The sequence below is a fragment of the Crassostrea angulata genome, chromosome 6 (assembly GCF_025612915.1).
Source record: "Crassostrea angulata isolate pt1a10 chromosome 6, ASM2561291v2, whole genome shotgun sequence".
NCBI lineage: Eukaryota > Metazoa > Mollusca > Bivalvia > Ostreida > Ostreidae > Magallana > Magallana angulata.
The window spans coordinates 15908520-15936022 of NC_069116.1; the positions used below are offsets into that span (position 1 = coordinate 15908520).

The 27503-nt window shown below is 32.8% G+C and overlaps 2 protein-coding genes across 20 annotated transcripts in view; one reads left to right on the forward strand and one right to left on the reverse strand.

The window, feature by feature from the left end:
• The window catches only part of LOC128187971 (neurofibromin-like), a 37077-nt gene extending 31931 nt beyond the window's left edge, over positions 1 to 5146 (reverse strand). For 12 of the 13 annotated variants that reach the window (XM_052858705.1, XM_052858711.1, XM_052858710.1 and 9 more), the window contains exons 1-2: positions 5026 to 5131; positions 2919 to 3062 (exon numbers count right to left, since the gene is read on the reverse strand). In XM_052858705.1, coding sequence (XP_052714665.1) covers positions 2919 to 3062; positions 5026 to 5085 — 204 coding nt within the window. In that variant the 5' untranslated portion in view covers positions 5086 to 5131. Of the gene's footprint in view, positions 1 to 2918; positions 3063 to 4855; positions 4888 to 5025 lie in introns of all 13 variants that reach the window. The other variant, XM_052858712.1, reaches the window with a different exon arrangement.
• LOC128187974 (protein spinster homolog 1-like) lies at positions 1072 to 26066 on the forward strand. 7 transcript variants are annotated; one of them, XM_052858720.1, is made up of 13 exons: positions 1076 to 1474; positions 8418 to 8582; positions 9162 to 9364; positions 11573 to 11724; positions 13000 to 13066; positions 13457 to 13593; positions 13723 to 13851; positions 14195 to 14390; positions 14737 to 14802; positions 15021 to 15119; positions 21196 to 21379; positions 21981 to 22041; positions 24158 to 26066. In XM_052858720.1, exons 1-13 carry the CDS (start codon positions 1387 to 1389, stop codon positions 24180 to 24182), a joined length of 1572 nt encoding a protein of 523 aa, XP_052714680.1. In that variant the 5' UTR covers positions 1076 to 1386; the 3' UTR covers positions 24183 to 26066. The 7 variants fall into 7 exon arrangements, with proteins under 7 accessions (XP_052714677.1, XP_052714680.1, XP_052714678.1 ...); XM_052858718.1 differs by having other exon boundaries at positions 1077 to 1474; positions 21981 to 22100; XM_052858717.1 differs by lacking the exons at positions 11573 to 11724; positions 21981 to 22041 and adding an exon at positions 10912 to 11063 and having other exon boundaries at positions 1072 to 1474.
• Positions 26067 to 27503: the final 1437 nt, after the last annotated feature.

Sequence of the window (27503 nt, forward strand, 5' to 3'; positions counted from 1 at the left end):
AACCTTTAGAAAATAGTCAATCTATGAAAAATTAGTCCCCATTAATCATTCCACAGTACATGCATAATTGAAATATTTATAAAGGAATTCTAGAATTTACCATTTTCAAATATAGACCCTGCAATACAGCAATGCAATGTTAATCCAAATTTTTATTCTCAATTTTTGAAAAAAATTCTGGTGTCATACTTTTTTCCCCCAACACAAACTAACACAAATAAAACATTTCCATATTACAATTACTAAAGATCTTATCACAAAAGATAGTGTTCACTACTTAAGGTTTGGGACACCTCCATATTGTGACACACTTCCTATCAAAATAAACAATAAAATCAAGTGTACTTTTATAGTTTTTTTTCTTTCCATGTAACTGATACCTAACAGCATAGCGCAATTGGTTAGAGCATTAATTAGCTACGAATTGGTAGATCATTAGTTTGAATCCCTCTGAGACTTTAACAGTTTAATATTTTTTGTATTTGATAAAACAAAACTTACAGTATGTACTATGACAAAACTGAACTTCAAACCAAAACAACTGGTTCGTCTATATATATATATAAACTGCTAAATGTGAAGGTCGTATACCTTTCCCCCCAATAAAATGTTGACATTTAAGACCTTTGTCTATGGTATTTCCTCAAACACGGAATAACTGTGTGTATAGTGTGTGACCTACATCACTGGGATTGTGTATCATTTCATTCATAAAACATATCAGATTTTTTATGATAAAACAAAGGTCAGATGTATTAGTTTAGTAGTTTATATTTTGGGGGCTTTTAAATGTTTGTATGCAGTGATTCATTTAGAACAGGGCAAGCCAATTTCAGTGACAGACAACAATTCAAACCAAAATTTCATATATATATAAATTACATGATTGTCCATTTAAAAAAAAATAACCATTCTAAATAACTGAGCAAACAATAATAGGAAAATTGGAGGAGAGTATACATGTTATACATGGTCTATTTATTATAAAGATTTTACAAATCTACCTCGGAGTCCATATAATATCATATACCGGGTATGTTATTTTGTAAACACTGCAGTAATGATTGCATGCATGTTCATACACCTATATAATCATTTCTACTACGGCAATGCTGCCCAGGGCCATACGGAGAGAAACCCCATAACCAATCAACCATCAACACACAACTCTAATATCACCTCACAATTTGGCCCAATCCCTATCAGTAAAACTGTGTTATCTTGTAAAACTGGTCCAAAAGTCGATTTGGTAGTTTTGTCTGTAAACCCTCATATCCGGTCAAACGTAAATATCTTGTCTATGAAATACTCTAAAATGCTCAATTTGATAAAACTTGAGGTCACAATGCTAAGAGTGTGATATTCTGAGAACCACGTGGAAAAAAAATGGAGACAGAAGAAGAATATGGACTAGCCAACCAGAAAAGTCCATCCACAGTGGAATTAATGGCTGTTAAGAATCACAAAAAATCGTGTAAGTTCACTTGTTGTCTGTTTGCACTGGGTTTAACTATAATACACATCATATGCTCTATTTATGAATATTGCTAGAGAGAATCTTCATGGAAATACAGAATACATAAACATAACATGGTTCATGATGGTTGCTTACCATGTTGCAAAACTGATATTTGCCTTGTAATCCTACAGTTTGTTGGTATCTTAATTTTTTTTTTTTTTGGGGGGGGGGGGGGGGGGTGGGGGGGGGGGTCATAAGATGTTATGAATAATATCTGCAACATGTTTTTGTTCTAAGAAGAACAAAATACACCAATCTAGCTTTCACTAGTAGCAAATTTCTTTTGCAATATATAGCCTGTTGAAAAGGGAGAGTAGATAAAGAGTTGAAATAAATTACATTGGCCATACACAAGTTCACAGCCCTTCTTAAATTTTTAACCCCCCCAACCCCCCTCCTTTTTTAGTCCACAATTCACTGACTTGGGCATTTTAAAATTCACATTTTGTTTACATAACACTCAATCTAATCTTATAATTCTCCTTCCCTTTTCTCATTTCATTGAAATCATTTTAGCCACACACAGTTGCTGCAATGACATAACACTCTATCTTTGTGTCAAACTGATCCTTTGGCCTTGTGCCCGTTTAACAAGTCATTGTATCATTAAAAAATACCTCCGCAGTGAAAATAAGATGCATTGGCGTTCATTCAACAAAAACCACACTGGGTTTACTCTGCATTTCCGCTGTTAAGAGCCTATCAATTATATTTTCCTGCTTCATTCAAAACATTGCTCCAAGTGTTTTGTGGATGTGTGTGCTAAACACCTTATGCTGCTGAATATCTTTGATAGTTGTTATGTTGTGATCAGTGCATTTATTATTCAGATACATGTATTACTTTTAAATTCAGACATATACAGCAGACAGATTGATTACCCACATGCATCAAATGATTCACCATATCTCCTTCTTATATTCATTAATTAAAAATTGTGAAACTAACACCTCTTTAATATCAAGGTTAAAGATGTCTAACAGCTTTTATCATATTTTCAATATAACTGTACTTTGTGTCATTTCCATTCCGTTTTTTTTATCTAAATTCTTTATAAAACAAAGAAGAAATTGAAAAACAAGACATAAGAATAAACATCCCTTTCAATTGTAGCTTTACATTTATTATCTGACAGAGAAAACCCAATATAGAGGGCAGTTTCTCTAGAACATTTCCAGTAAATAGAAATTTGAATCTAACTTTTCTTGAACAGCAACACTTACAATACAACAGATCAACCTCAGTACCTTCATACCGGATTATATTTTGCTTTCTATCACAATATATGATAATCCTATCAGTTTCCGCATTGTAATACATGTGCATGCACAACATAGGAGAAATATTTTGTTGAATTCATATTTAACATGAATTAACAATTATATAATACACTACTCACCATGCTAGACACATTCTGTAGGATTTTAGTCAGTCCATTGATGACCAGGGAAAACTTGTGCTTGGATACACTAATTAAACATTCCTTGTTCTGTTCCACATTTTGAATGGACTGTGTAGTGTGTAGGCCAGTCTTGATTGGCAACTGAAATAATTTAGGAAGATTCTTCAAACCGGCATTTCTTTTTTCCAGACAGGAAGGGGCAGGGTGTTAGCACAAGATGTTTTGGGTTATAGAATTGTGAAAAACATTTATCCAAAACATTTCCAAAATTACAGTTATCACAAACATTTTCAAAATAACATTCTTTATATATATCTTAAAGTATAATGTGTTGTTTAACCAGAATGACCAAAAATATTTACTGTCATTATTCATTAAAATCATTATTTTTTTTCCCACAGTGTCATTATCATAACTTTATACCAAGATTTTCATCCCATTTTAAGCAAAACAAACACTCCATAATTTCATGTAAAATGTATTTAGTTGTAATATTAAAACAATTCAGAAATCTGGTAGATATGATTTGCATCCATGGATGAGTTAATACATGAATTGTGTTTCCTTTGGGTGTTAAAGACAACGGACCCAATTCGATTTGCGCATATATATCGCACATCTAAAGGAAGATATTGCTACAAACATTGGATTCTCATTATTATGTCATAATCACTAAAACTCAATGAAAAATCACTTATGATGCAATATATAGGTGGTCTCAATATCAATGCACACTTTTTGTAGTGCAAGTAATGGCTGACCTTGCTACAATTCAACTTTGGCATGTGCCCTTGTAAAAGGGAAGTCGAAGACAAAGTCATTTTTTTTATGATATCAATTCAAAGTCATCATATTATAAGTATCATATTTCAATTTGGATAGAAAATGTATCGCAGAATTTTTTTTAGAATTATTTTTTCTTTCACAAGAATGCTTTTTCCCATTTTTACAATTTCAAAAAAAAAGTAATACATTTTTTAAAATGGTTCCCATTTAAAATCTATAATTTAATTTTTATGTTATTTATTTATTGATTTTGATACATCTTTAGTAACTCCAACTCATACAAAATTATCATGAAAATCACTATTGCAGAAGTGAATTGGGACCGTCATCCTTAAATAAAGCAATATTAGTAAGGTAGCTTAATCACCATGATCACTTCATCAAGACTTACAACTTGTAAAACACAACGTCATAAGATCGCCATTGTTTGTTATATATCTCAGTAAAGCATCAGGCTTGTGAACAACAAAATCTGCCTGGGACTTTTGTTCATATTTTATACCAAATTAAATTTTGAAAATCTTAATTTGTTAATCCTAAATTACATACTTTTTTCTCTATTTGATTTGTATACGTTTTATCCATTAAACTATCTTTCATTATCAAGTAATTTTCTGCTGATTTGAGACACTATTTCAAGGTGTACCAGTGTAGTGAGCCACCATAAAATATTGTAGTACACTTTTATATTTTCTTTATATTCAAATCATTTGAAATTATTAAAAATCGTCATAATTCAAAAATTATTAAGAATGACATAATTAAATACTATAGCATCTATATATTAGTTCAGTTTTTTTCCTGTTATTTGTTATAAATCACAAGTGAATTTTATCATTCCTGTTTCACTATCTCAGTCTCATTAAAATCTGATCATCCCTTATCAATGGCAATTTCAAATAACTATTCTCCTAAGATGTCATGTGACTTTCTATTTTATAGATCCACACTCGAATAATTTTCCATTGATGCAAACTTCCCCGGATTAAAATATGCAAGTTCACAAGCCCACATGACTCCCACGCATACACACCTTTGTTAGGGTTTCAATTCATAATTTAACATAATTACTTGTCAACACAATAAAAAAAAATTGCAACTATTATTCAGTTTAATCTAGTTGAATTGTTAGAATAAAACAGTACAACCTTCAATCATTCACTGGGAATGTCTATAAACTCTGACAAAATAAGACACGAAACCGCGATCAGCCGATGTTCATTCATAAAATTACATTCACGCACTTCACCGAAAGATTTTTCGACAACAAAGATAAAAGCAGAGATGACTTTCACACATATGTTAAGTTTATGATTACCTGTGCATCGAATCTCTGAATCAACGACTGAACCCACTCTCCTGGCTTTTGTGTTGCCATTTCAAATTCTCATTATACCGTTGGAGGCCTTGACGCCATTTTCCTTTATGTTGATATTATTAGCGCATGCGCATATGCATATATTTATCCAAATAAGGGCATACTATATTTCCAATCAGATTGAATATACTAAACCAGGCTAAACTATAGGCCTAGTTCATACATAAATGTCCTTTTATTTTTCATAATTTTGTTAGAATCATCACAATTCATTTAATTGGCATAATCAGAAACATAAATAGCATTTATGTCACTGGTATAATCAATTTATTTGGGAACATAATTATTGATGGTTTAATTAATCTAACGTTTTTAATTTTCAGAAGTATTAAGGCAAGGTTTAGATCTCTTAAAATGGATATTTTCAAATGTCTATCACTCTATCCTGCATATTCACCAATGTCTGTGTTTTAAGAATCTGACATGATTTATCCACATAGACCCAGCGAAAATCTGAGAAGGGGGGGGGGGGGTGTCACATCAAACCATCAGTGTTTTTCTATACTTGCAATGCATACAATTGAACAATGTAAACAGAATTGAAACCAGATTGCTTGCATGAAAAGTTTGATAGAAAAATCTAAAGAATCAGACACGATCTGGCGGGTGGGAGGATGGGTGGGTACACTGTAGGTAGATGGGTGGGTGGATCGGGATGGATGGATGGATAATTGGTTATTAATATAGCTTACAACGATAATACTATTAATTTGTAACATCCCATTCAAAAGCCTACGTTTCTCAGTCACCAAGGAAGAGGGGTGGGCATGAAATTTAGATTGAACCCGCTCTCTGACGGCGAATCTGACAGAAAAGAATATTCAATCACTCCCGAATTAAAAGGAGTAAATCACTTTGCTACCAGTTCAACATCCATACTAACATTTTTATTTTGCAGGTTTTAAAACTCTCAATACATGTATCATAATGCTTGCGATGGTGTATAGTTAATTTTTATTTTAATGCGCCCCAAGATATGGACTTCGTACATATTGTATTTTTGTAAATAAACTTGACCTTGACTTGTCAAAGGTATGTTATCATTTTACCAATGAAAGTATTGATATATAGATCTATGTCCGATGCTCTAAATTGGGCGATATGTATGTAAACTTTTCAAGAGAGCTCAACAATCAACATGTAACAGAAGCAAATATTTTGCCTCTGCTGGGGTATGAATCCGGATCCCCTTGCATGCAATCCCATATATATCTAACTCTACCACAAACTTAGCATTTTCCCAAGGTAAAACTGACTAAATGCATAATATGATCAGAGTAGGGGAGTACACTTTGGGATGGCTACCAAATACTATACTCTATCAGCAAAATGACATATGATTACTTTCAATTAATGCAACCTTAGTGTTTACATTAACATTAATGGCAAAACGAGCCTGGCCCCTATGACAGAAAAATAAGCTATGAAATTCTGAATTATTTAAAATATAATTTAATTTCCATAAGAAAAGTTCGCACTTACAAAAAATAACAAAGACAAAAGTGATGGATGGATGAAGAAAGTACAAAGAAAAAAAAATTAGCAAAAAAGGTACAATTGTATTGAGAAACAGCGACGGACACAATTGTCGAATTGCACAATGATTTGTCTCGGTATTCATAATTAATGACCAAAAAAAGGTAAACTTTTACTATGTCCAGAGAAAATTAAATTCACGGCGTTCACGATACTTTGGATTGCACCACAGTGCATCTCCTTTATTACCTCTCTCTAACTGCATCAACATCTCCAAACGATTCTTCTTTTTTTATCAACAAAAATAAAGATCCAAACCACAACGTTTTAATTTGTGAAATAAAAAAAAATGTTAAATGCGGAAACATTGCTTTGGAATGAAAATAATTTATCATGAATAACAACCTATACCGATGTCATGTGACTTCCTATTTTATGACACCAATATTCTATGTCTGTCTGTCGGTATGAATGAATGAGGTGATGGGTTTATAAATGTAGGAATGAATGTGTTAATGTATATGCAAAACAACAAGTTAATTTATCATCATATGACAAAAGTCAAGTTTATTATTTATTATCCAATTATCCTTTGTCTTGCATACAAATATATCAATAATATATCACTCTGTAAACTGGTAAATTATACTACATACTATATGTACTATATTCTTTGATTATTTTATAACACCACAACAAGTTATAACATCTTGACTTTGTATTTTGGAGAGGGTTTATTTAGGCTTTTCCTGTTGCCTAATCCATTTGATTACTCAATAAAATATGTTTGAATTAAACCTATACCGATCAGAATCAGTTGATTATAAAATATATATATGCGCGGAAATAGAGCTGGTAGGCGCCTCCTTCCCCGGGGAAAATTAAACTTATTTAAATCAATTTACATAGTAAATAAAAAAATATATATAGCCCCCCCCCCTTTCCCCCAAGGTAAACAAAATTATCACTCAGACCCCCAACCCCCGGAGAAATTTTATAAATCCGCATAAACTTATTAGAAGACAAGTAGTGTCCAAGCAGCGCAGTACACAATGCACTCGCTTCTCACCACTGTGACCCGATTTCGATCCCCATGATCAACAGTGGTTGTATGTTAAAGGGTATGGTGGTGTTCCAGATACTCCTGCTTCCTCCCACATGAAATACCTCCATCTGCTAACATCCATTCCAACGAGAGATATTAATTTAAGTTTTTGAACATGTTTATCATTTTTTTGGTAAAATAAATAAAGTTCCGTTCAGAATACAAGTTGCACAAACCCTGTGTTAAATAGGTTTGCGTATTTCATATTTCCCGCGTCGTGTGCTTTGACAATTACAATCGAATACCACTTCCTGTTTTTAATCTTCTGGGTAGTTTCAACATGGCGCCAACATGGCCAATGTTATGAGCTGCTACACGAGTACATGACATTATCTCAATGTCTGCATGGACAGTTATATCCTATAAGCATGTAGCCCTGCCTTGAAAGTAGAATTTTGTACTTGAGTTTACTTCTCTAAGACAGCATAATGGAAAGGAAGAAAGGTTATATCTATATGTTCACCATTCTGGGTGTGTAATACATGTATCGTCTATTTAAACGATTTGATAACTTTACAGAGACATTTAGAACCAAACTTTTTTTTCAATGAATGATTCCACCTACGTGTATTAGCGTCGGGATCTGGATCCATTATATTTCCAACCAACTTTAAGTTGATAGTTGATCATAGGATACTGAGTCGTCCTAGTGTTCTTGACCGATTATCTCTGAAATGTTTACAAATGAGCCGCATACTTCCGCCATTCGACGACACTGTTCAGTTAGACGATATGCCTGTTGATATTTCAGATACTTCTCCGATCGTCCGCAACAATGACATCGCAGAGTCACACGTGCGAACCCCTGATGTGGAGGTGGTTGCTGGTGACATTTCCAAGCACCGAGCGTATTTCATGGTGTTTGTCCTGCTGTTCATCAATCTGCTCAACTACATGGATCGTTTCACCATAGCAGGTTTGTTTCCAAATCTACATGTGTCCTCTTTTTTGACATTACAATACCTTTAGAATATATATTTCCTTGTCTGTAAGATACCAACAAGAGATTTCCCTAATGCATTTAAACAATGTTAAACAGTAAATTGAGTTGAATTTGTGGCGTGGTAATTAAATTGTTTGTAATTAAATGAGGATCATTAAAAAAAGGGGGTTGACAATATCACTCAATTATTTTTTTTATTATTTTTTTCCCCAAAAGTTTAGACAAACCCACAGTGGCTTGTCACAAATGTTTTGTCTTCTTACAAAAAGTTTGTGATGAGCCCTTGTGGACCAACAACATTTATTGTGTGCAAACACGTACATTGTTTCATTTTATTTTTGTTACCCATTTTGTCGCCCAATTTTTAAAAGTAGTATTTTCATCACAGAACATGTGAAGAAATGTACCTTATTTGTTCATAATTGTTTGAGAGTTGGTTTTTATTTTTCATAAATTTCACTTTGAATTCCTATTCATTTGCCACCTTAAAAGACCACAATTAACTTGGTGCTGCTTTTTAAGTAATTATATTTAAAATTCTATTCATTTCAGGAGTATTGGTGGACATCCAAAATTATTACCACATAGGGAACTCTGAGGCTGGATTGATACAAACAGTGTTTATTGTCAGCTACATGATCTTTTCACCTATATTTGGTTACCTAGGTGACCGGTATAACAGGAAGTTCATCATGGGAGGAGGAATCACCTTATGGTCCCTTCTAACTCTCTCTGGGTCTTTCATAGGGAAAGATGTAAGTTTATATATTCTAATATAAGTTGATCAGACATTTTCGCTTGTTGGTTTTGAACACCAAACAAGTTATTATACTGGTGCTGTTGTCGATATGCTGTCTATGTTACTGCATTTATAGAATGTCTATAATAACTCAGAAACTTAGAACTCTGATTGAAATATTTATGTACTGGGTAGGTACAGTAAATTGATCAATACTTTTTAAGAAAGATGAATCCCATTTTGTTGGGACTGTAAATGTTGTTTGGAAGTATCATTTAAGTTACCAGGTATCATAACAATTAGCATTAGGCCAAAAAAAAAATTATTCCTGTTTCCTGTCGCCCGACCGACCCTATCTTTTACCCTCCGACCCTAAAAGTTTTTTTTGTGATCATGATGGTGATCGGTAACTTCACCAGAATTTCCTCAAAAAGAGAAGTAAAAGTGCCTGGTCTTCTAAATTCACAATCGTGTAAACTGACCTCACTGGCAAAATAATGATAGTAAACTAATATACAGACATTTTTACTGCATAAATTAACCTTGTGGTTTTAGGATAACTTGCAACTATCTTATTTTCAGGGTTTATAAATACGGGTGATGCAACAACATACTGTGCATTGGAAATTACAAAAACGATGTATATTACTTTGAATCCTGATATATAGCAGTTAGTTAATGACCTGTTATTAGTTAATAACTGCAATAAATGTTAAAGTTATCATAAAACTGCTGTCTATATTATCTTGAAAATTAAACAGATCCTCTACATATTAATAACGTACGATAGTAAGTGGGTCAAAGGGTTGGACTAATACCCCAAATACACGAAAGTACAGACACTGATTTGATATTGACATTAAGCTTAAACAAAACAGAAATATTTATCCAGAAAAGGATAAATACATTCATACACATGTAGATTAAATTTTGCAAATAATATTAGTTTTTATTTTTAATTTAAATTTTTTTTTTTTCGATGCAGGTTGTTTTCTATACATTACATGCATAATAATACATAGACCTTTGGAAATTTTGAATCATCATTAACATACTGTGCACTGTGAACATACTTTTTTCTCATTATAACACACATTCTTAAAGTTTTTAAAAATAAAATATTTTTCAAAAATAAAAATTTTTTCCTACCTACCTACCCTAATTTTTTTGGTCAGGTGACAGGAAACATGAATATTTTTTTTTTGGCCTTAGCCAAGCATATTTACTTGGAATATGAAAATCTAGATTTCAGAGAATTATGATTCCTGCATTTTGTTGAAACTTTGACATTATCTAACTAACATTCACTCAAATGGTTTTGAGATAAAAATTCAAAGATGTTAATATATTTTTTGTCCAATGTCAATCAATGAATTAGTAAAGAAAAATGAAGACTTCAAGCTACAAAAGGGACTACATAATGTGACATTGAATATTTTTTAAACCTGATGCCTTTTGTTATGTGTCATGTCTGTTTGGATAATGAATTGATGCCAAAGCAACTCATAGTCATATACATGTATAAAAATAATTTATCAAAATTTTCTACCGTTTGTTTTACAGTATTTCTGGTTATTTTTACTAATACGTGGCTTAGTAGGCATAGGGGAAGCTAGTTACTCCACAATAGCTCCAACAATTATAGCAGACATGTTTGTCAAGGGAACCAGAACAAGGATGCTTATGTTCTTCTATTTTGCTATACCAGTGGGCAGGTAGGCAAACTGGTACCAGAACCAGTTTACTCTGTATGTGTCTGTGTGTGACTAAATCACTAACAACATTTTGTGTTACTTATTTCTCTCTTTATTATTTTTGTATCATTAGTCCATGTAGTAAACCTTCATTATGTGATCATAGTAATTTTCCCAATTATAGGATATAATATGAACCTCCCAATATTAGTACATGTACCTGCTGTCATTATGCTGACATTTACACTTTTATTATTATGCTCTGCTGTTTCAAAAAAAACGATATCATTTACCGCAATTCCTTTTCGGGGGGGCATTCTTGCTTTTTTTTATTCATTTTAGTTCCACCCATTTGCATGAGGAGAAGAATAATTGTACCTGGATCACAATTAGCTGGTCCAAATCCTGTATATTTTTGCTTTCAGTGAGCTTGCCAGGCTGGGCTATAGAGCTAGCTACTACATTTATGTAGCACAAGGTTAATAGTTCAAAGAGAGAAGCACAGTTTATAGATTCCTGGTTTGTTTCAGCATTTTTGGGCATTCATTCTAATTCGGGCAGCAGTAGGGATAGGGGAAGCCAGTTATTCCACAATTGCTCCCACCATTATTGCAGATCTGTTTGCTAAAGATCTACGTACAAGAATGCTTATGGTATTTTATTTTGCCATCCCAGTAGGAAGGTAGGAGTTATCTTTCATTGTTGGGATCTTAAGGGGATAGGTGATGTCTTTAATACTTTTAATGGGTTTTCACGTTAGGTTCACATAATTTTATGAAGATATTATTGTGAAAGATTTTCATAATGATGATTTCTGTTAATTCCTTATTTTACACGAGTACTTAATTCTGTGATTCTGCTGTATCAAATTACAAGAATATAAAATCACAAGCACAAATTTTTCTTTGTAGTTTTATATAGTCCAGAACTGTCTGGAAAATAAAAGCAAGATTATAAAACCTGCAAGGGTTTCTTCTCACTATTTTACACGGATATTAATTCCTTGAGTTTAATAAGGAATCTACAGTATCTTAACTTTTTGCATGCCCTTTTCTAACACATCTGCTGATAATATGATTACTTTATGTTTGATATATATGTGATTTCTTTAATGATTTGCAATGATATATGATGTTTGTCCAATGAGTTATGTGTTTTATATCCCCTAGCCTTGGCGAGGAGATAGAATACACAACAAAATGGGTAAAAATTATAATTATAGCATTGCAAATCATGCTTCCTTGTTACATGTTTTACTAGTACATACTAAATCTTTTAATTGTTAAACTTTGATCTTTTGTATAAACAGCATAGTTCAAGTTTTAAGCTGCACATAGTTGTGCTTAAGTCAGCAACTTTATTCATGGGAAAAAAAGTTTCAAGCTTAGCAAACAAACATTGAGTTTTCGATTATATTCTTACCTTTTTTCGAAAGAAAATTTGTAAAACGGTATTATTTAAATGTTTCGCAATTATAACACTAGGACTTTTCAACTAGATTATTTTGTTACTTTTTCAAACTATATACGTCAATCATCTGACCTAAAGCGAAGTAACGTTTTATTATCATGCCACATGGCATAAGAATTCACGGTGTAATATTCAAAATTTATTATATGAGTGACATCCAGCCTCCTCATATTTAGCTAAACATGTAATAAATAGCAAAATGCATGCATTGCATGATTTATATTGTGTACATTGATTTAAAGAAATAAATCTATTGTAATACAAGTACCGGTATATGTATTTCATAAAGTAATATAATTTAACAACAGAGGAATACCAACATTACATTAACCTAATCTCAAAAAGTATTTCAGATAATCTTTTATTTATCAAATAGGCCTATATATATATTTATCAATTGTTCTTAATTTTATGAATCAAAGAAATTTCTTTCTTTTTGTTGTTTTCAACATACGGTTTGCATTTTCTTTTATCATTCTTCTTTCAGTGGATTAGGTTATGTGGTAGGAGCCAATATAGCGAAAGCATTTGGTGCGTGGCAGTGGGCACTTAGGGTAAGTGTCTGATAGTATGTCCTTCAGGAAAGAAGTATAAGTGATAGTGAACTTTATAAGTAAAGCAAGTCAAGGCATTGTTCTCGTAACACTTAGGATAAAGTTTGTTCATTGACAAACTTTGATGTGTTAATTTAATAACTTATAATCTTGACTGGATTCACATTAAACTTCAAAGACCTTTCTATAATGATTCATGGTGCAGCTTGCATATTGTAGAATATTACATAGCTGATGTATGATAATTAAAATAAAAGGCGTATTCTTCATAATAATAATGTTTTTATCTATTCATGAGTTTTTGCAAGTTCCTTTTTTTTTTGGTTGAGTATTGATACATCATAAAATGCATTTCAATACATCTTTATTTTTTTCATTTTTTTATTCCAGTTCACACCAGTCTTGGGAATCATTTGTGTTATTTTGATATTTATTGTCTTGAAAGAGCCTCAAAGAGGCCATGCAGAGGGGGGAAGTCATTTACGTAATTCATCATATCTGCAAGATCTCAAAGAATTGGCTAAGACGTAAGTTATTTACCCGCTTTTCAAGCTTTGTTATGGCACAAAAATCTATATTACTGTCATAAAAGATGCAAATTTTTCAGCCTGAAATACATACATGATAATTTATGGATAACCTTTTATGTTTTACAGAAAGAGTTTTGTTTTATCAACTCTTGGTTTCACATGTGTTGCCTTTGTGACAGGAGCCCTAGCCCTCTGGGCTCCCTCCTATATGTTCAATGTCATCAAAGCCCAGGGGCAGGATGCAGACGAGGGAAAGTGAGTTGTTGTTTGATGAATCATGATTGAACAATTTCCTCCAAAAAGTCTACAGAGATCTTGATACCAAAATCATGGCTGAAATCAGTAAATGGCCTGCTGTTATTAATAGTATCTATTGAAAATCTCCACCTTGCAAGCCATACAAGTTTTAATCTATTTAATACAATAACAATTTTTACAACACAAACATTTTCTTTTCTTACTGATCAGATATTTTGAAGAATTGAAAACTATACTGTTTGAAAAGAATTTAAAAGAAATTTCGTTCTCGCTTTTGAAGTGTTTAGTCAACTCTTAATGCCACCAGCAGAGGTAACCATCTTTCATGTTTTTATTCCAGCATTGCTTTCATCTTCGGCGGCATTACTGTGGCTGCAGGGTTCATTGGGGTTGCTTTGGGGGCTGAGGCATCTAGGCGGTACAAGAGAATAAACCCACGGGCAGATCCTCTTGTGTGTGCCTTTGGTCTGTTGATGTGTACCCCATTCTTATTCTTTGGTCTTTGGATTTCAGAGAGCAACATACCAGTGTCTTGGGTAAGTACAATATCATATAAACTACATCTTCTGGGAATGTAAGTTATCCCCCCAAAAACCAACTTTGAGGAAAAATTGAGAATGTCAGATAGAAAAGAAACTTTACACGTACATTGTATACATGTGTGCACTAATTACTCTATGAAATCCATTTTATGAGTTGAATGCATTAACTACAAGATCTTTTAATATACTGGATGTTGTTTGAATAAATGAACAGAACAGAGGGGTGTTGTACCTTAAGCTATTCTAACCAATATTTGTTTGAAAATCAGCTTTTGTCATTACAAATTTCTAGATGTCATCGTTAAATGACAATTTTCCATGGTACTTGACTTCTTTGCAGGCTCTTATTTTCTTTGGAGAAACTTTCCTTTGTTTGAATTGGTCAATCATTGCTGATATTTTATTGGTAAGTAAAGGTTCTTTATGAGCGTAATCAGGTGAAATTTGTAGTTTTAAAAATAAATTGATTTTGAAAATATATGAGGATCAATTTCACTTATCAAATACATGTATTTAGAACTACAGAATGTTTACAAGTCTAGATGATGAAAGTCTGGATGATATTTCAACAGATTAACAAGTGATTTGAGAAAATTTAACAGGCAAACTGCTTGACTTTTACAGTATGTTGTGATTCCTACCCGCCGTTCCACGGCTGAAGCAGTCCAGATTCTAATATCCCATGCCCTGGGGGACGCTGGAAGTCCCTATCTTATCGGAGTGGTAAGTGTTTTATTGTCTTCTACAAGGTACTTGATAGATATTGTGCTGTAGATATTGGTTTGACTCTACATTGCATGTGTATATCAGTACAGGTAAACTTTGTATACTTATGACTTGCAAATTAAAAAGTTCAAATATTTTGGCAAAAGCTTTGAAGTTCAAAGTATTATTCTGATGATACCATACTTGAAATATGTATATCTGTAAGCCTCAATCTTGACATTTGATTCTTGAACCTGAAGATCAACTTACAGGGGTTAAACATTTATCATTGCTGATCTGTTCATGAAGTTTGAAGACTGAATGACAATTGACCTTAGGTAGCAAGGGACAGTTTCGAATAAAGTACCCGTCAATATTTTTGTAAAATTGAGAGTTGCTGTACTTGAAGGCTTATGAGTGTTGCTAAAATTCATGAAATGATTTTTAATGATTATCATTAGTTAGAGGGGTGTCTCTTGTTGAAATTGATATGCAATATGTAGGCCCCTTATGTTAGGTACATGAGAATCAGAAGTAAAATGCGAAACCTGCGGCTATGACTGTTGTGCTGACTTTACACAGTGAAATTGCAAGTTACAGACGGGAGGTAAAATAACACGAAAAGTAGGTGGATGGGACATTGTAAACTATACACTGGTAAGTTTCTGACATGTGATAATGCAACATGCACGCGGTACGGAAGGTCAACCCTCTGCAGGGAATTAGCTGGGGGAGGTCTAAAAAGCTGAAAAATCATGAAAAATTAGCAAAATATGAAAGGGTCAAAATCTCATAAAAACCAGTATGTAGAGAATTTTACAGGTTTTGACTAGTACTTTTCTTCAGAAATTGGTGACTGGCCTTATAAAGAGTGAATTAAAGGTATTTGTGCTGAATGGGAACTGAGGAAATTCTAGTTACAGAGTTCCGAAGACATGCATCCCTTGGCTACAATGGATTGTATCAAAAAAACTGTCCCCTGCCACCTTCAAGACTACATGGTATTTTCATATTTCTCCTTTAACTGTAATTTTGAGTGGATTTTGTACCATAAGTAATACATTTTGTGAAAATGGATGATTTTCTTGGCTATAGATGTCATTACATGATTTATTAGCTAAAATATTCAAGGGGAGTAACTCCCTCTTAAATGTGTGGAATGACCACCACTAGAGTAAATTGGCTAAGAGAGTAGGTATTTCCTATCCTGATGACAATTAATAGGCTTCAGTTAATTACTGAGATAAGAATAAATATTTTAAAACAGTTTTTATCAATTAAATCATTAAATTTATGAATTTGCAGCCATTTTGCTGTCTGATTTTATGAAATAACATTAAGCCACCTGACTTATATCACCCAATTTTTTTTAAACAGCATATTTTTATATCAAGTGAACTTTACATGTAGACAAATGCAGTTATCAAAGTATACAATATGTCAAAAAACTCAAGTTTTTGCTCCTTCCTATCAAAAAATGGTATTTTAGATGTATTTACAGAATTGAAAAAGCCACCCCCTCTTTCCAATGGACTCCATTACCATTACATGTAGGATATGTAAATGTACATTTGACCTTGAAATAACATCTGCTATGATAATTACTCTTGAAATGAATAAAAAACAACATATTTTTTACCCTTTTATTGTATATATTCATCAATAATATAGAAAAACATGTAAAATTTGAACATTTTTCATGGAATTCTCATCCGTCCCCAGGTACCCGGGTGTATTTGAATTTCATTTTAATTAAACACACACATCACACTTGTAGGTCTTACTAATTTAGCAAAGTTAAAAGGAGACTAGAAACCAGAATATGTAAGATATCCACTAAATATGATTTTAGGCTTAGTTTTTCATGAAAACAAGAAATCACATGTTGGGCGACATGATTTTTTCTGAATAAAAATGCTACAAATCATCCATTTACCAAAAAAAGATCAATTTTAGATATCAGTGTTGGTTGTTTTTAAATATGTGTAAGAAATGACTCAAGGAAACTGCCAAAAGTTTCATAATATTAGGTTAAAGTGTTCAAACTAATCCTTCTTGTGAAAATCAAAAGATAGGGGGAGGGTATACATGTAGAGGGATTTCTAAGTGATGTGATGCTTTTATCATAATAATATCAAGCCAATGTATGTAGTTTTGAATAAGGTTTCTTATTTAAGAAGGTTGAACAACAGTTGACCTCTAAAAGATTAGGTAAAGATGCTTTATTTAAGGAGAACCCTATGAATCTGTGTTAAATAGAGGAAAGTGGAAATGGTGGGTTCACTTAAATGGCCATATTTTTCTTAAACCTCAATGGAATTGTCAAAATGTGGTGTACTTTTTCTCAGAATAGCATAAACCTTTTAATTTTAAGACAAGATGACTTTTCAGAGAATGTTAGTGTATGTTAAAGGTAGCAAGGGACAGTTTCGAATAAAGTACCCGTCAATATTTTTGTAAAATTGAGAGTTGCTGTACTTGAAGGCTTATGAGTGTTGCTAAAATTCATGAAATGATTTTTAATGATTATCATTAGTTAGAGGGGTGTCTCTTGTTGAAATTGATATGCAATATGTAGGCCCCTTATGTTAGGTACATGAGAATCAGAAGTAAAATGCGAAACCTGCGGCTATGACTGTTGTGCTGACTTTACACAGTGAAATTGCAAGTTACAGACGGGAGGTAAAATAACACGAAAAGTAGGTGGATGGGACATTGTAAACTATACACTGGTAAGTTTCTGACATGTGATAATGCAACATGCACGCGGTACGGAAGGTCAACCCTCTGCAGGGAATTAGCTGGGGGAGGTCTAAAAAGCTGAAAAATCATGAAAAATTAGCAAAATATGAAAGGGTCAAAATCTCATAAAAACCAGTATGTAGAGAATTTTACAGGTTTTGACTAGTACTTTTCTTCAGAAATTGGTGACTGGCCTTATAAAGAGTGAATTAAAGGTATTTGTGCTGAATGGGAACTGAGGAAATTCTAGTTACAGAGTTCCGAAGACATGCATCCCTTGGCTACAATGGATTGTATCAAAAAAACTGTCCCCTGCCACCTTAGATATATTTGACAAACAAAATAAAATTGTTATGTCGCTTGACTTGATGACAGCAACAGACTGAACTAAAAATGATACAGGTTATTCACTTGTCAAACCCAACTTTTGATCAAATGGCTCTCAAGATAAAATGTACGAGTATTGCACAATACTCTCAACAGACTGAGTGAATCAGAGGGAGACATATGAATCTAATGAATATCTTGATGGGAACAAAATGCTTTGGTACATGTACAAGTAGTAATCAAATGTATTATACCTCAATCTACTTATTTTTCACTATTTTTAAAAGAATAAATCAGTCTATTTTCTTGATTCCCTTAGAATTACTGTAAACAGATTCCATGCAAAACAGACTGAGTCCCTGCAAAAATATGCATCATTTTGATGAACTCTATGGTATTCTTTAATTGTACATTGAAATATGTTGTGTACCAATGTTTTAATCTATTGTTATTAGTCCCCTACCCCCTACCGGTTTCACCGGAGGAGACTATAGCTTTCCTCTGCGTCCGTCAATCCGTTTGTCTGTCCGTCTGTCCGTCTGTCCGTCTGTCTGTAAACTTTTCACATTTTCAACATCTTCTCAAGAACCACTGGGCCAATTTTAACCATCTTGGCACAAAGCATCCTTAGCCTAAGGGGATTCAAAGTTGTGAAAAATAAGGACCACGCCCTTTTGCAAAGGAAGATAATTAGGAATTTATGAAAATTTTCGAGAAATTTTCAAAAATCTTCTTCTCATGAACCGTAAGACCAGGAAAGCTGAAACTTACGTGAAAGCATCTTCAGGTAGTGTAGATTCAAATTTGTGAAAATCATGACCCCCGGGGGTAGGGTGGGGCCACAATGGGGGGTCGAAGTTTAACATAGGAATATATAGAGTAAATCTTTAAAAATCTTCTTCTCAGAAACTAATCAGCCAGGAAAGCTGAAACTTGTGTGGAAGCATTTTCTGGTAGTGTAGATTCAAAGCTGTGAAAATCATGACCCCTGGGTGTAGGATGGGGCCACAATGGGGGGTCGAAGATTAACATAGGAATATATAGAGTTAATCTTTAAAAATCTTCTCAGAAACTAATCAGCCAGGAAAGCTGACACTTGTGTGAAAGCATCCTCTGATAGTGTAGATTCAAAGTTGTGAAAATCATGACCCCCGGGGATAGGGTGGGGCCACAATGGGGGGGGGTCAAACTTTTACATAGGAATATATAGAGTAAATCTTTAAAAATCTTCTTCTCAGAAACTAATCAGCCAGGAAAGCTGGAACTTGTGTGGAAGCATCCTCAGGTAATGTAGATTCAAATTTTTGAAAATCATGACCCCCGGGGGTAGGGTGGGGCCACAATGAGGGGTTGGAGTTTAACATAGGAATATATAGAGTAAATCTTTAAAAATCTTCTTCTCAGAAACTAATCAGCCAGGAAAGCTGAAACTTGTGTGGAAGCTTTTTCTGGTAGTGTAGATTCAAAGTTGTGAAAATCATGACCCCTGGGTGTAGGATGGGGCCACAATGGGGGGTCGAAGATTAACATAGGAATATATAGAGTTAATCTTTAAAAATCTTCTCAGAAACTAATCAGCCAGGAAAGCTGACATTTGTGTGAAAGCATCCTCTGGTAGTGTAGATACAAAGTTGTGAAAATTATGTCCCCCGGGGATAGGATGGGGCCACAATGGGGGGTTGAAGTTTAACATAGGAATATATAGAGTAAATCTTTAAAAATCTTCTTCTCAGACACTAATCAGCCAGGAAAGCTGAAACTTGTGTGAAAGGTAGTGTAGATACAAAGTTGTGAAAATCATGACCCCCGGGGGTAGGATGGGGCCACAATGGGGGGTCGAAGTTTAACACATGAATACATGTATATAGAGTAAATTTTTAAAAATCTTCTTCTCAGAAACTAATCAGCCAGGAAAGCTGAAACTTGTGTGGAAGCATCCTCAGGTAATGTAGATTCAAAGTTGTGAAAATCATGACCCCCGGGGGCAGGGTGGGGCCACTATGGGGGGTTGAATTTAAACATAGGAATATTTAGAGTAAATCTTTAAAAATCTTCTTCTCAGAAACTAATCAGCTAGATGATTCTTTATAATTGTTAAGACTTTGGCCCCAGGACAATTCTTTGGCTATACAAGAAGGTTCAGAGTTTGATTTAGGTTTATATCCCATATATAAACTATTGTTTAGGATCTTTTTGAGAACTGCAATACTCAACATATGATATGACTAAAAAATCATCCTGTTAGAAAAGGGACTAATGATTATAAACATAAGAATATCCAGGGGAAAAAAGGATTTTATTTATACAGGATCTACATGTATTATTGTACATTGTCCAGATAGTTTGTATTAATTATGACTCCATTAAGCTGATTTAATTATACCTATTGTTCCTCAGGTGAGCGATGTGGCCCATGGGCCTCTTGTTGTATTATTGCAATCGGGTTCGTTATCAGGTTGGTCTGTTGATTCGGGTACAGAAGACAGTAAGAAATGATATTCTGCATAACAGTGCATTGTTTTCACAAATTTCTACAAATCGGAATGGGACGTGTATTGCTTATGCAATACTCTCAGAATGCTTGTTTGTGAATCAATGTTCAGTATATTGATGGCTTCCGATTTGTTTTAAATCGATATGTGATGCTCTGGAATATATTGTTGTACTTATTTCATAATCCAACAATATATAGAATTGTAACCTTTTCATATGTTTCACTGTATACTCAAGAATCTAAAAAACGAACCTTTGATTCAATCACTATTTTATAGTTAAAACACAAAATGTTTAAAAAAAATTAAAAATTTGCTAGTATAAAGAACCTAGCTTGAAGCCATAAAATGTTGGCAAGCTTTATTTTGATCCCAGTCTCACTTTTCCACTATATATTCCTTTGGTAAAAGTGAGACATATCAAAAATGAACTCATATACATTTTTTGGCCCCAAGACCAGATTAAACTAATACATGTATGTATTACAGAAGATGATTTTGTTGATGTGCTTTCTTTACTTTAATCGTTGCAGATTTCAGATGCCTTGGCCACAAAATATCCTAAGGATGAGCGATTGTCGCCCTCCGTAGAGTCCAGCACATTAAGGAATGCCTTCTACATCACCCCCTTTGTGTGTGTGATTGGAGGCGGGTTCTTCCTGGCTACAGCCCTCTTCATTCAGAAGGACAGAGAAAAAGCAGAGAAAATCACCAAAGGTACAGTAACATGATTAAAATTTCATGGCTTTTTTTTTTAACTTTTGAAAAAAAAATTGCTGGTTGGTAATTTATTTTTGTGGTATATTAATTTGTACACGTTTTTGACATTTTTTAATTGTGTATGAAGGTATCAGGAATTTACATATATGATTACAATCTTCAAAATCTGTTCATATCATCTTTGAAGCATTTTATGTGATTTCATTAAGACTTCAAACACCTGTAAATCAATAAGTAAATAATTAGTTAATTTCTGATATTAATATACATAATATTGTATCTTCACATGAACTATGTATAAAGGTTTCAATGAAACTGAGTGAAAAATTATCAAAATGGCAGACTTCTACTGCAATGCCTTTATTCAAAAGCAACTCCTTGGGTTAATTCTTTATTTGTCATTAATCGTTGACTTGATAAGTCAACTTCTTTGAAGGTGATTTACATAATTATGATTGCTCAATAGTTATTTTTATGCTATATTATGTGTACATTTAGGACGGGGAAAATGTCTAAGATTAGTGTTTTTACATGTCCTAACTTACCTGGTATTTGCTATACTTCTACAATTTGAAAAATGTTACAATTACCTATGCAGGTTTGGGAGACTATGATGAGGAAATTTCAGAGGATGAAAGTGATATAGAACCTATTTTAAGGTCAGATGATGAAGACAACGAAGGGATGCAGCCGTTTGCATAATAAAACAGAAACTAATGTAATTTCCTGCAGGAGTTTCTTCACTGATTGCTGCCTTAAACTCACTAACTATCATGTCATTAGATTTACTCATCATCCAATAATTGGTCAACTAAAGATTGTTTTAATAGATTAATAACATTTTTGATTAAAGACTATGATTTTGATCAAAAGTACTCTAGCTTTTATTAATAGATGAATTAGAAAAGTCATAATTATTGTAAATGATGAGTAGAATTAATGGTTTTATAGCATCACTAGATGGATAGTTATGCCATTTCTTGAATAACATAAAAATTTTGTAATCGTACAATTTAACAAACAAAGATTCTAATTTCAGGAATATATCTCCTTTACATATACCATATCTTTAATTATATATTCTATTTAACATCTGTAACGTATTACATGTAAGGCGTACTAACATGGCCCTCTGGATGTATAACTGTTCATTTAGGTGATTAATCTGTTGCCTCTGATTTCTAGGTGTTGTGAGATACTTCTATCACCTCATTCTCATTTTCAGTTCAGAAGTCATTTGAGCACTGGTGTTGGTGACTTTAAAGTCTGTTTGTGCTTCATTGTATGGAATAAGAAATAGATTTATTGTATATAAATGATATGTTAACTTAATACACATTCATTTAGCATATTCAGAACTGTAGTTTGCATAAAGCTTGTCCAATTGAAATGCAATTGATAGAAATGATAACTTTTTTTTTAAGCTTTGGATGTTAAAAGGGGTTTGTACCCAATGACTATTAGTCTTTTTTTCTTGTTTTTTCTTTTCTTTATTTGAGAAAAAAATGTATTGGTTGGGTGTTACAGTCATGCAGAGTATTTTTGGTGCATGTCATTTAGTTATTAATTTAACTAAAAGTCAAGGGGGGGGATGCAAAGCTTTGCATGTCTGCTTGATGCTGTTGAACTTTGGCCAAATAACCTTAAAAAGAATATCAGATGACAGACAACAGTCTTTTATTAATTCTATTATGATTGGGACATAAGTGTTGCATTATTGTTTTGGTAAGTACAGAACTTGAATATTGAGCATAAGATCACTTAACTCAAGTATTGTAACACATTTCCATATCTGTTTTCCTTGATTCAACACTCTGTAGTAAACTAAGTGAGCTGTTTTTACTTCTGTTAATCTATTTTCTGAATATAAATTGTTATCATATATCCTAAAGCATATTATGCTCTCACCAAGTGCTTGAATGGCATTGCATTTTCAAAGCAATCTCAGAATATGTATATTGGTAATAGAGTATTTTATTTTATTTATTTTCAAACACTAACAACTCCAGCTCTTATTTAAGTTCACTAATCCCCAATTTGTGGCAATTTCCATATGATTCTGTCTTAGTTGTGTTCATTTTCTGCTATTACCATATTTTAAGATTTTGAAAATCAACACCCACTTTTGGTACCTATTTAACCTTCCATAACCAACCCAATGATTGCTTCAAAGTTTTCAAAAAACCATCCCAAAATTGGTTTCCTTTCCTTAAAAAGGCAACACATGGATTGTGTTTTAATTTAATTCCCAACCGCTGTATATTAAGTAAACCAGTTGTTTAAAATCTTTAAATCAAGTACACAAACTTGTTGTGTACAAAATATACTAGGTACGGGAGCACACACACACACACATATATATATAGCTGGTATGGTACAACACAGTAAGTTAGTTATCTAGATGTGTGTTTTCTAGAGGACATACAAGTGTGCTTTTTGAACCACTAACAACTTATTTATACAACATGTAATGAATGCATGAGCCTGAATTTTTGTAGATTTTGATAACTTATGTTATTCTTAGAACAATTAACAATATTTCCTTAAATTTGATGTGTAGTTAAATTTGTATCTAAATGTTTGTTTTAAATTAAACAATATACTGTAAGCAAGGAGCTTTAAGTTCAGGACTAGAAACTTAAAATCTTGATGAAAAGAATATTAAGAAAATCATCTTGAATTAGAATATCTTCAATTATATTATCTTTAATATATTATAAGTGCAGTTCTTTTTCTGATACACATATTTATGGTATGTGTTATTTGTTTTTCCAGTAGGTGGTCCAACTCTCAACATTAATGGTGGAATTGACAATCCTAATTTGACCTTGGGAGAGAATGATAGCATTACTGTTGCCAATCCAGATCGCAGCAATGTTTTGTGAAAAACGTGAAAGAAGGTTACGTTTAATAATATGGCTTTTATTAGAAGCAAACAAGTATAACAAGGAACATGTCCATGTAGGAATGTGTTGTCGAATGACTTGTTGTTATTTAGTGATGAAAATGATGTGTGCTGAAAATAATGAATATCAACTTTTATTTTGAAAATTTGCATTATATCCAGGAAGAATACCCAGTAGTTAGAATTATATCTGACACGATGTATATACCGGTTCATTGATGTACATCTTTGTTTGTCATCATTGTCTCATACTGAGTTTGAATTTGGTCTTTCGGTTTAAATGTTAGTCTCGTGCTGAATAGCATTTTACCTTAATTTTTGTTCATATTTTAACCAATTTTAATTGTTGTGCCATGCGTTTTTGAAAAGAAAAACAATTATGTTTTAATATTGGAGTAGAAAAAACATTGTTCCCAATTAGGATGAATATACACCATCATTTATGTACTTTTATGTGTGTATTACATATGTCAATGGTTACTAATCTGAGGAAAACAACAGAATATTATGTATGTCTGTTTGAGGTGTAATTTATCTATTGTTTAAGCTGTTATTATCTGAATTTTCTTCTGTTGTTATGTTGAAATGATGGTATAATTGTACTGGTACTTGCAGATAGAACATACCAGTACATCTTTTGTTAAGTATTACATCAATACATGTAAACCATAATCTATTGCATTACTTTGCTCTGTGGTCAGTTCATAACATAGAAGCAGCAAAAGAACAAAGCCTAACTCTGCATTGGACTCAGAGAGGGTGTATTGAGGGCCTCAAACCAGGTTCAACTACTCATTATTATGAAGTTCAAGGGCACTTGAAATTTCAGTAATGTGAAAGCAGGAATTTGTTGCGCAAAATGCATTCAAAAGTATATGTACTATATTAAATTTATCTTGCACAACTTGCAATGTTTCCACAGGAAACCAGTTTACTAGCTAGACTTTGAATTTTAAAGTTGATGCAGTAAAGAAAAATTCCATTCTTAGTAGCTGGGGATGAAACTTGTTTTATTCATTGTGTCACACTCTATTGATCTTGATCAAATATCAAAGACTGCACTGAGCCGTAAAGTAGTTGGTACTTGTACTTCAGAGGTCTGCAGTTGGTACATGTACTTCAGAGGCCTGCAGCTGGTACATGTAGTTCAGAGGTCTGCAGCTGGTACATGTAGTTCAGAGGTCTTGGTTATGTTGGGATCAGATGTGATTGTATGGCTTAAGTACTGAACAGGTCTGGTGGTTAAAAAAAATCATAAGGTTTTTGCGAGTCTATTTTCTTTCATTCTTTGATTTAATTTGTATTAATTAAGTTAACTTGATGTATTGAATTTACATGTACTTTTTATCTCAATCGAATTAAGATTTGAGCGTTCACGCTCCCGTAGTTGATACATATCAAATATGGGAACGTGAAGGATCCAATTTTAATTAAATTTGTTCTTATTTCACATAGTTAATAAATATATAAAGCTTTGTTTGAAATCACCAGCACTAGAAGTGATAAAATAAACTTGAATCTTATTTCAATGCATTTAATATATATGCAGTAAAATACCCATAAATATATTCTATTAAGTCAATTTTCATTTGGTTTTATAGATATTTTAAACTATTTACTATAACTGAATTCTTTTGTTGCTTATTAGTGAAAATATATAACAAACATGTATGTAAATTGAAGTAACTGATATTCTTTCATGTTTTGTGTAACTTATTTTACCTTAAGAGATGATGGAAATCAGGCAGCTGATCTCTGGAATAAAAGATTTGCGGTACAGATACTTTTTCTCTTTTTCTTTAACAAGTTTTAGGTACAGTGCTTACTGTGCTATGTGTTTGTTACTTTGTAAACTAGCATGACACACAACGTACTGAATCCTCCAAACACAAGTATCTAGAGACACTGTAATTACCAAAATGCTATTTTGTTGCACAATGATAATTTATTTTTAGAATTTTGTAAGATGTGTCTATCAACACTGTAAGTATTATTACCGCTTTTAGGCAAACGAACTTGTTTCACTGAAAATGGTATTTACTATTGGAATGACTGTAGAGCGTTTTAATATTTCATCTCTTGAACAATCCTTACTGGTAAAGTACATCACCGAAGCACAGAAAGGACACACTTTATTGAGCAAGATCATATGCCAAAATATGATGGTGTTGGATTAAAAACGAGGACTCTTTAGTTTATTATTGATCTTTTCTAACGATCGTCTCAGATGAATGAAGGATGAGCACATTGACAATTACCCGTTGAACACAGTGCTCTGTATTGAGATTCATGGGTTTTTCAGTTTAATTAACTGTAGCCAGTGGTCGATATAAGCCAAGCTGGGGTCGTTGTTAAATATTAATTAAAGTAGATCCAGTGTTCTGTGATGTCATACAATATGTACTTTCTTGTAAAACTTTGAGTTCTTAAATATGTGTATAGTTTTATCTATTTTATGTGAATATAATCACATGGAAGTAATTAGAAATATTGGTAGGTTCAAGATATTTTCGCAGCTTAATTTTATCCTTTTCCAATTTTTTATACATTTTATCGATGCTAAGGGGAAATAACTCTTTTTCTGACTTTTCTTTCAGTTGTATGTCTAAATACCATAATTTTTCTTATCCCAACGATTAATTTAAAAATATTTTTGTAGTTTTAGTTTTCTGATAAAGTTGACGATAAAATTAAATAAGATAAATAAATTTCTGCCTATAAAAATTTTACTTTTAACCAAAAAATTACGGTTTTCTGATGCTAAAATATGCTTTAGTTTATGTTTATCTGGCATCTCAAAAAGTTTGATGACATGTATATTTTTTCTAACAATTGATGAAATTTAAGGCTATTAAGTTTAAATCAGTTCGGTTATTCAACTTTTATCAGAGAATTTTACGAGTATGGAGTTACCTTCATGCAGAATAAACCTGAAATTTGGTAATTAAACAAATAACACAGAATAGACACAAATGACAAGACAATTAGACATAGAGAAACAGAGAAATTAGAAAACGAAATGAAACAGTAATATTACAATTTAGAATGACTTTAATTTATTACATTAAGTCTTACCGGGACAAACAATCCTAATGCTTAATATATTGCTATACAATGTACAGTTCTGACCCGTTCAAGGGCTAGGCGGAGAGTGCCAGTCCGGTATAAGATTTTGGCGGGGAAGGGTGCGTGCGGAGTTAGTCATGTGACCCTATT

What these genes read in the sequence shown, in the direction of transcription:
- LOC128187974 (XM_052858717.1), top strand. Translation starts at nt 1,387, where the DNA reads ATGGAGACAGAAGAAGAATATGGACTAGCCAACCAGAAAAGTCCATCC. An exon ending in TTTGCTATACCAGTGGGCAG is followed by an intron (nt 11,064 to 12,999) that starts GTAGGCAAACTG and finishes TTCTTCTTTCAG; the next exon opens with TGGATTAGGTTATGTGGTAG. An exon ending in CAGGATGCAGACGAGGGAAA is followed by an intron (nt 13,852 to 14,194) that starts GTGAGTTGTTGT and finishes TTTTTATTCCAG; the next exon opens with CATTGCTTTCATCTTCGGCG.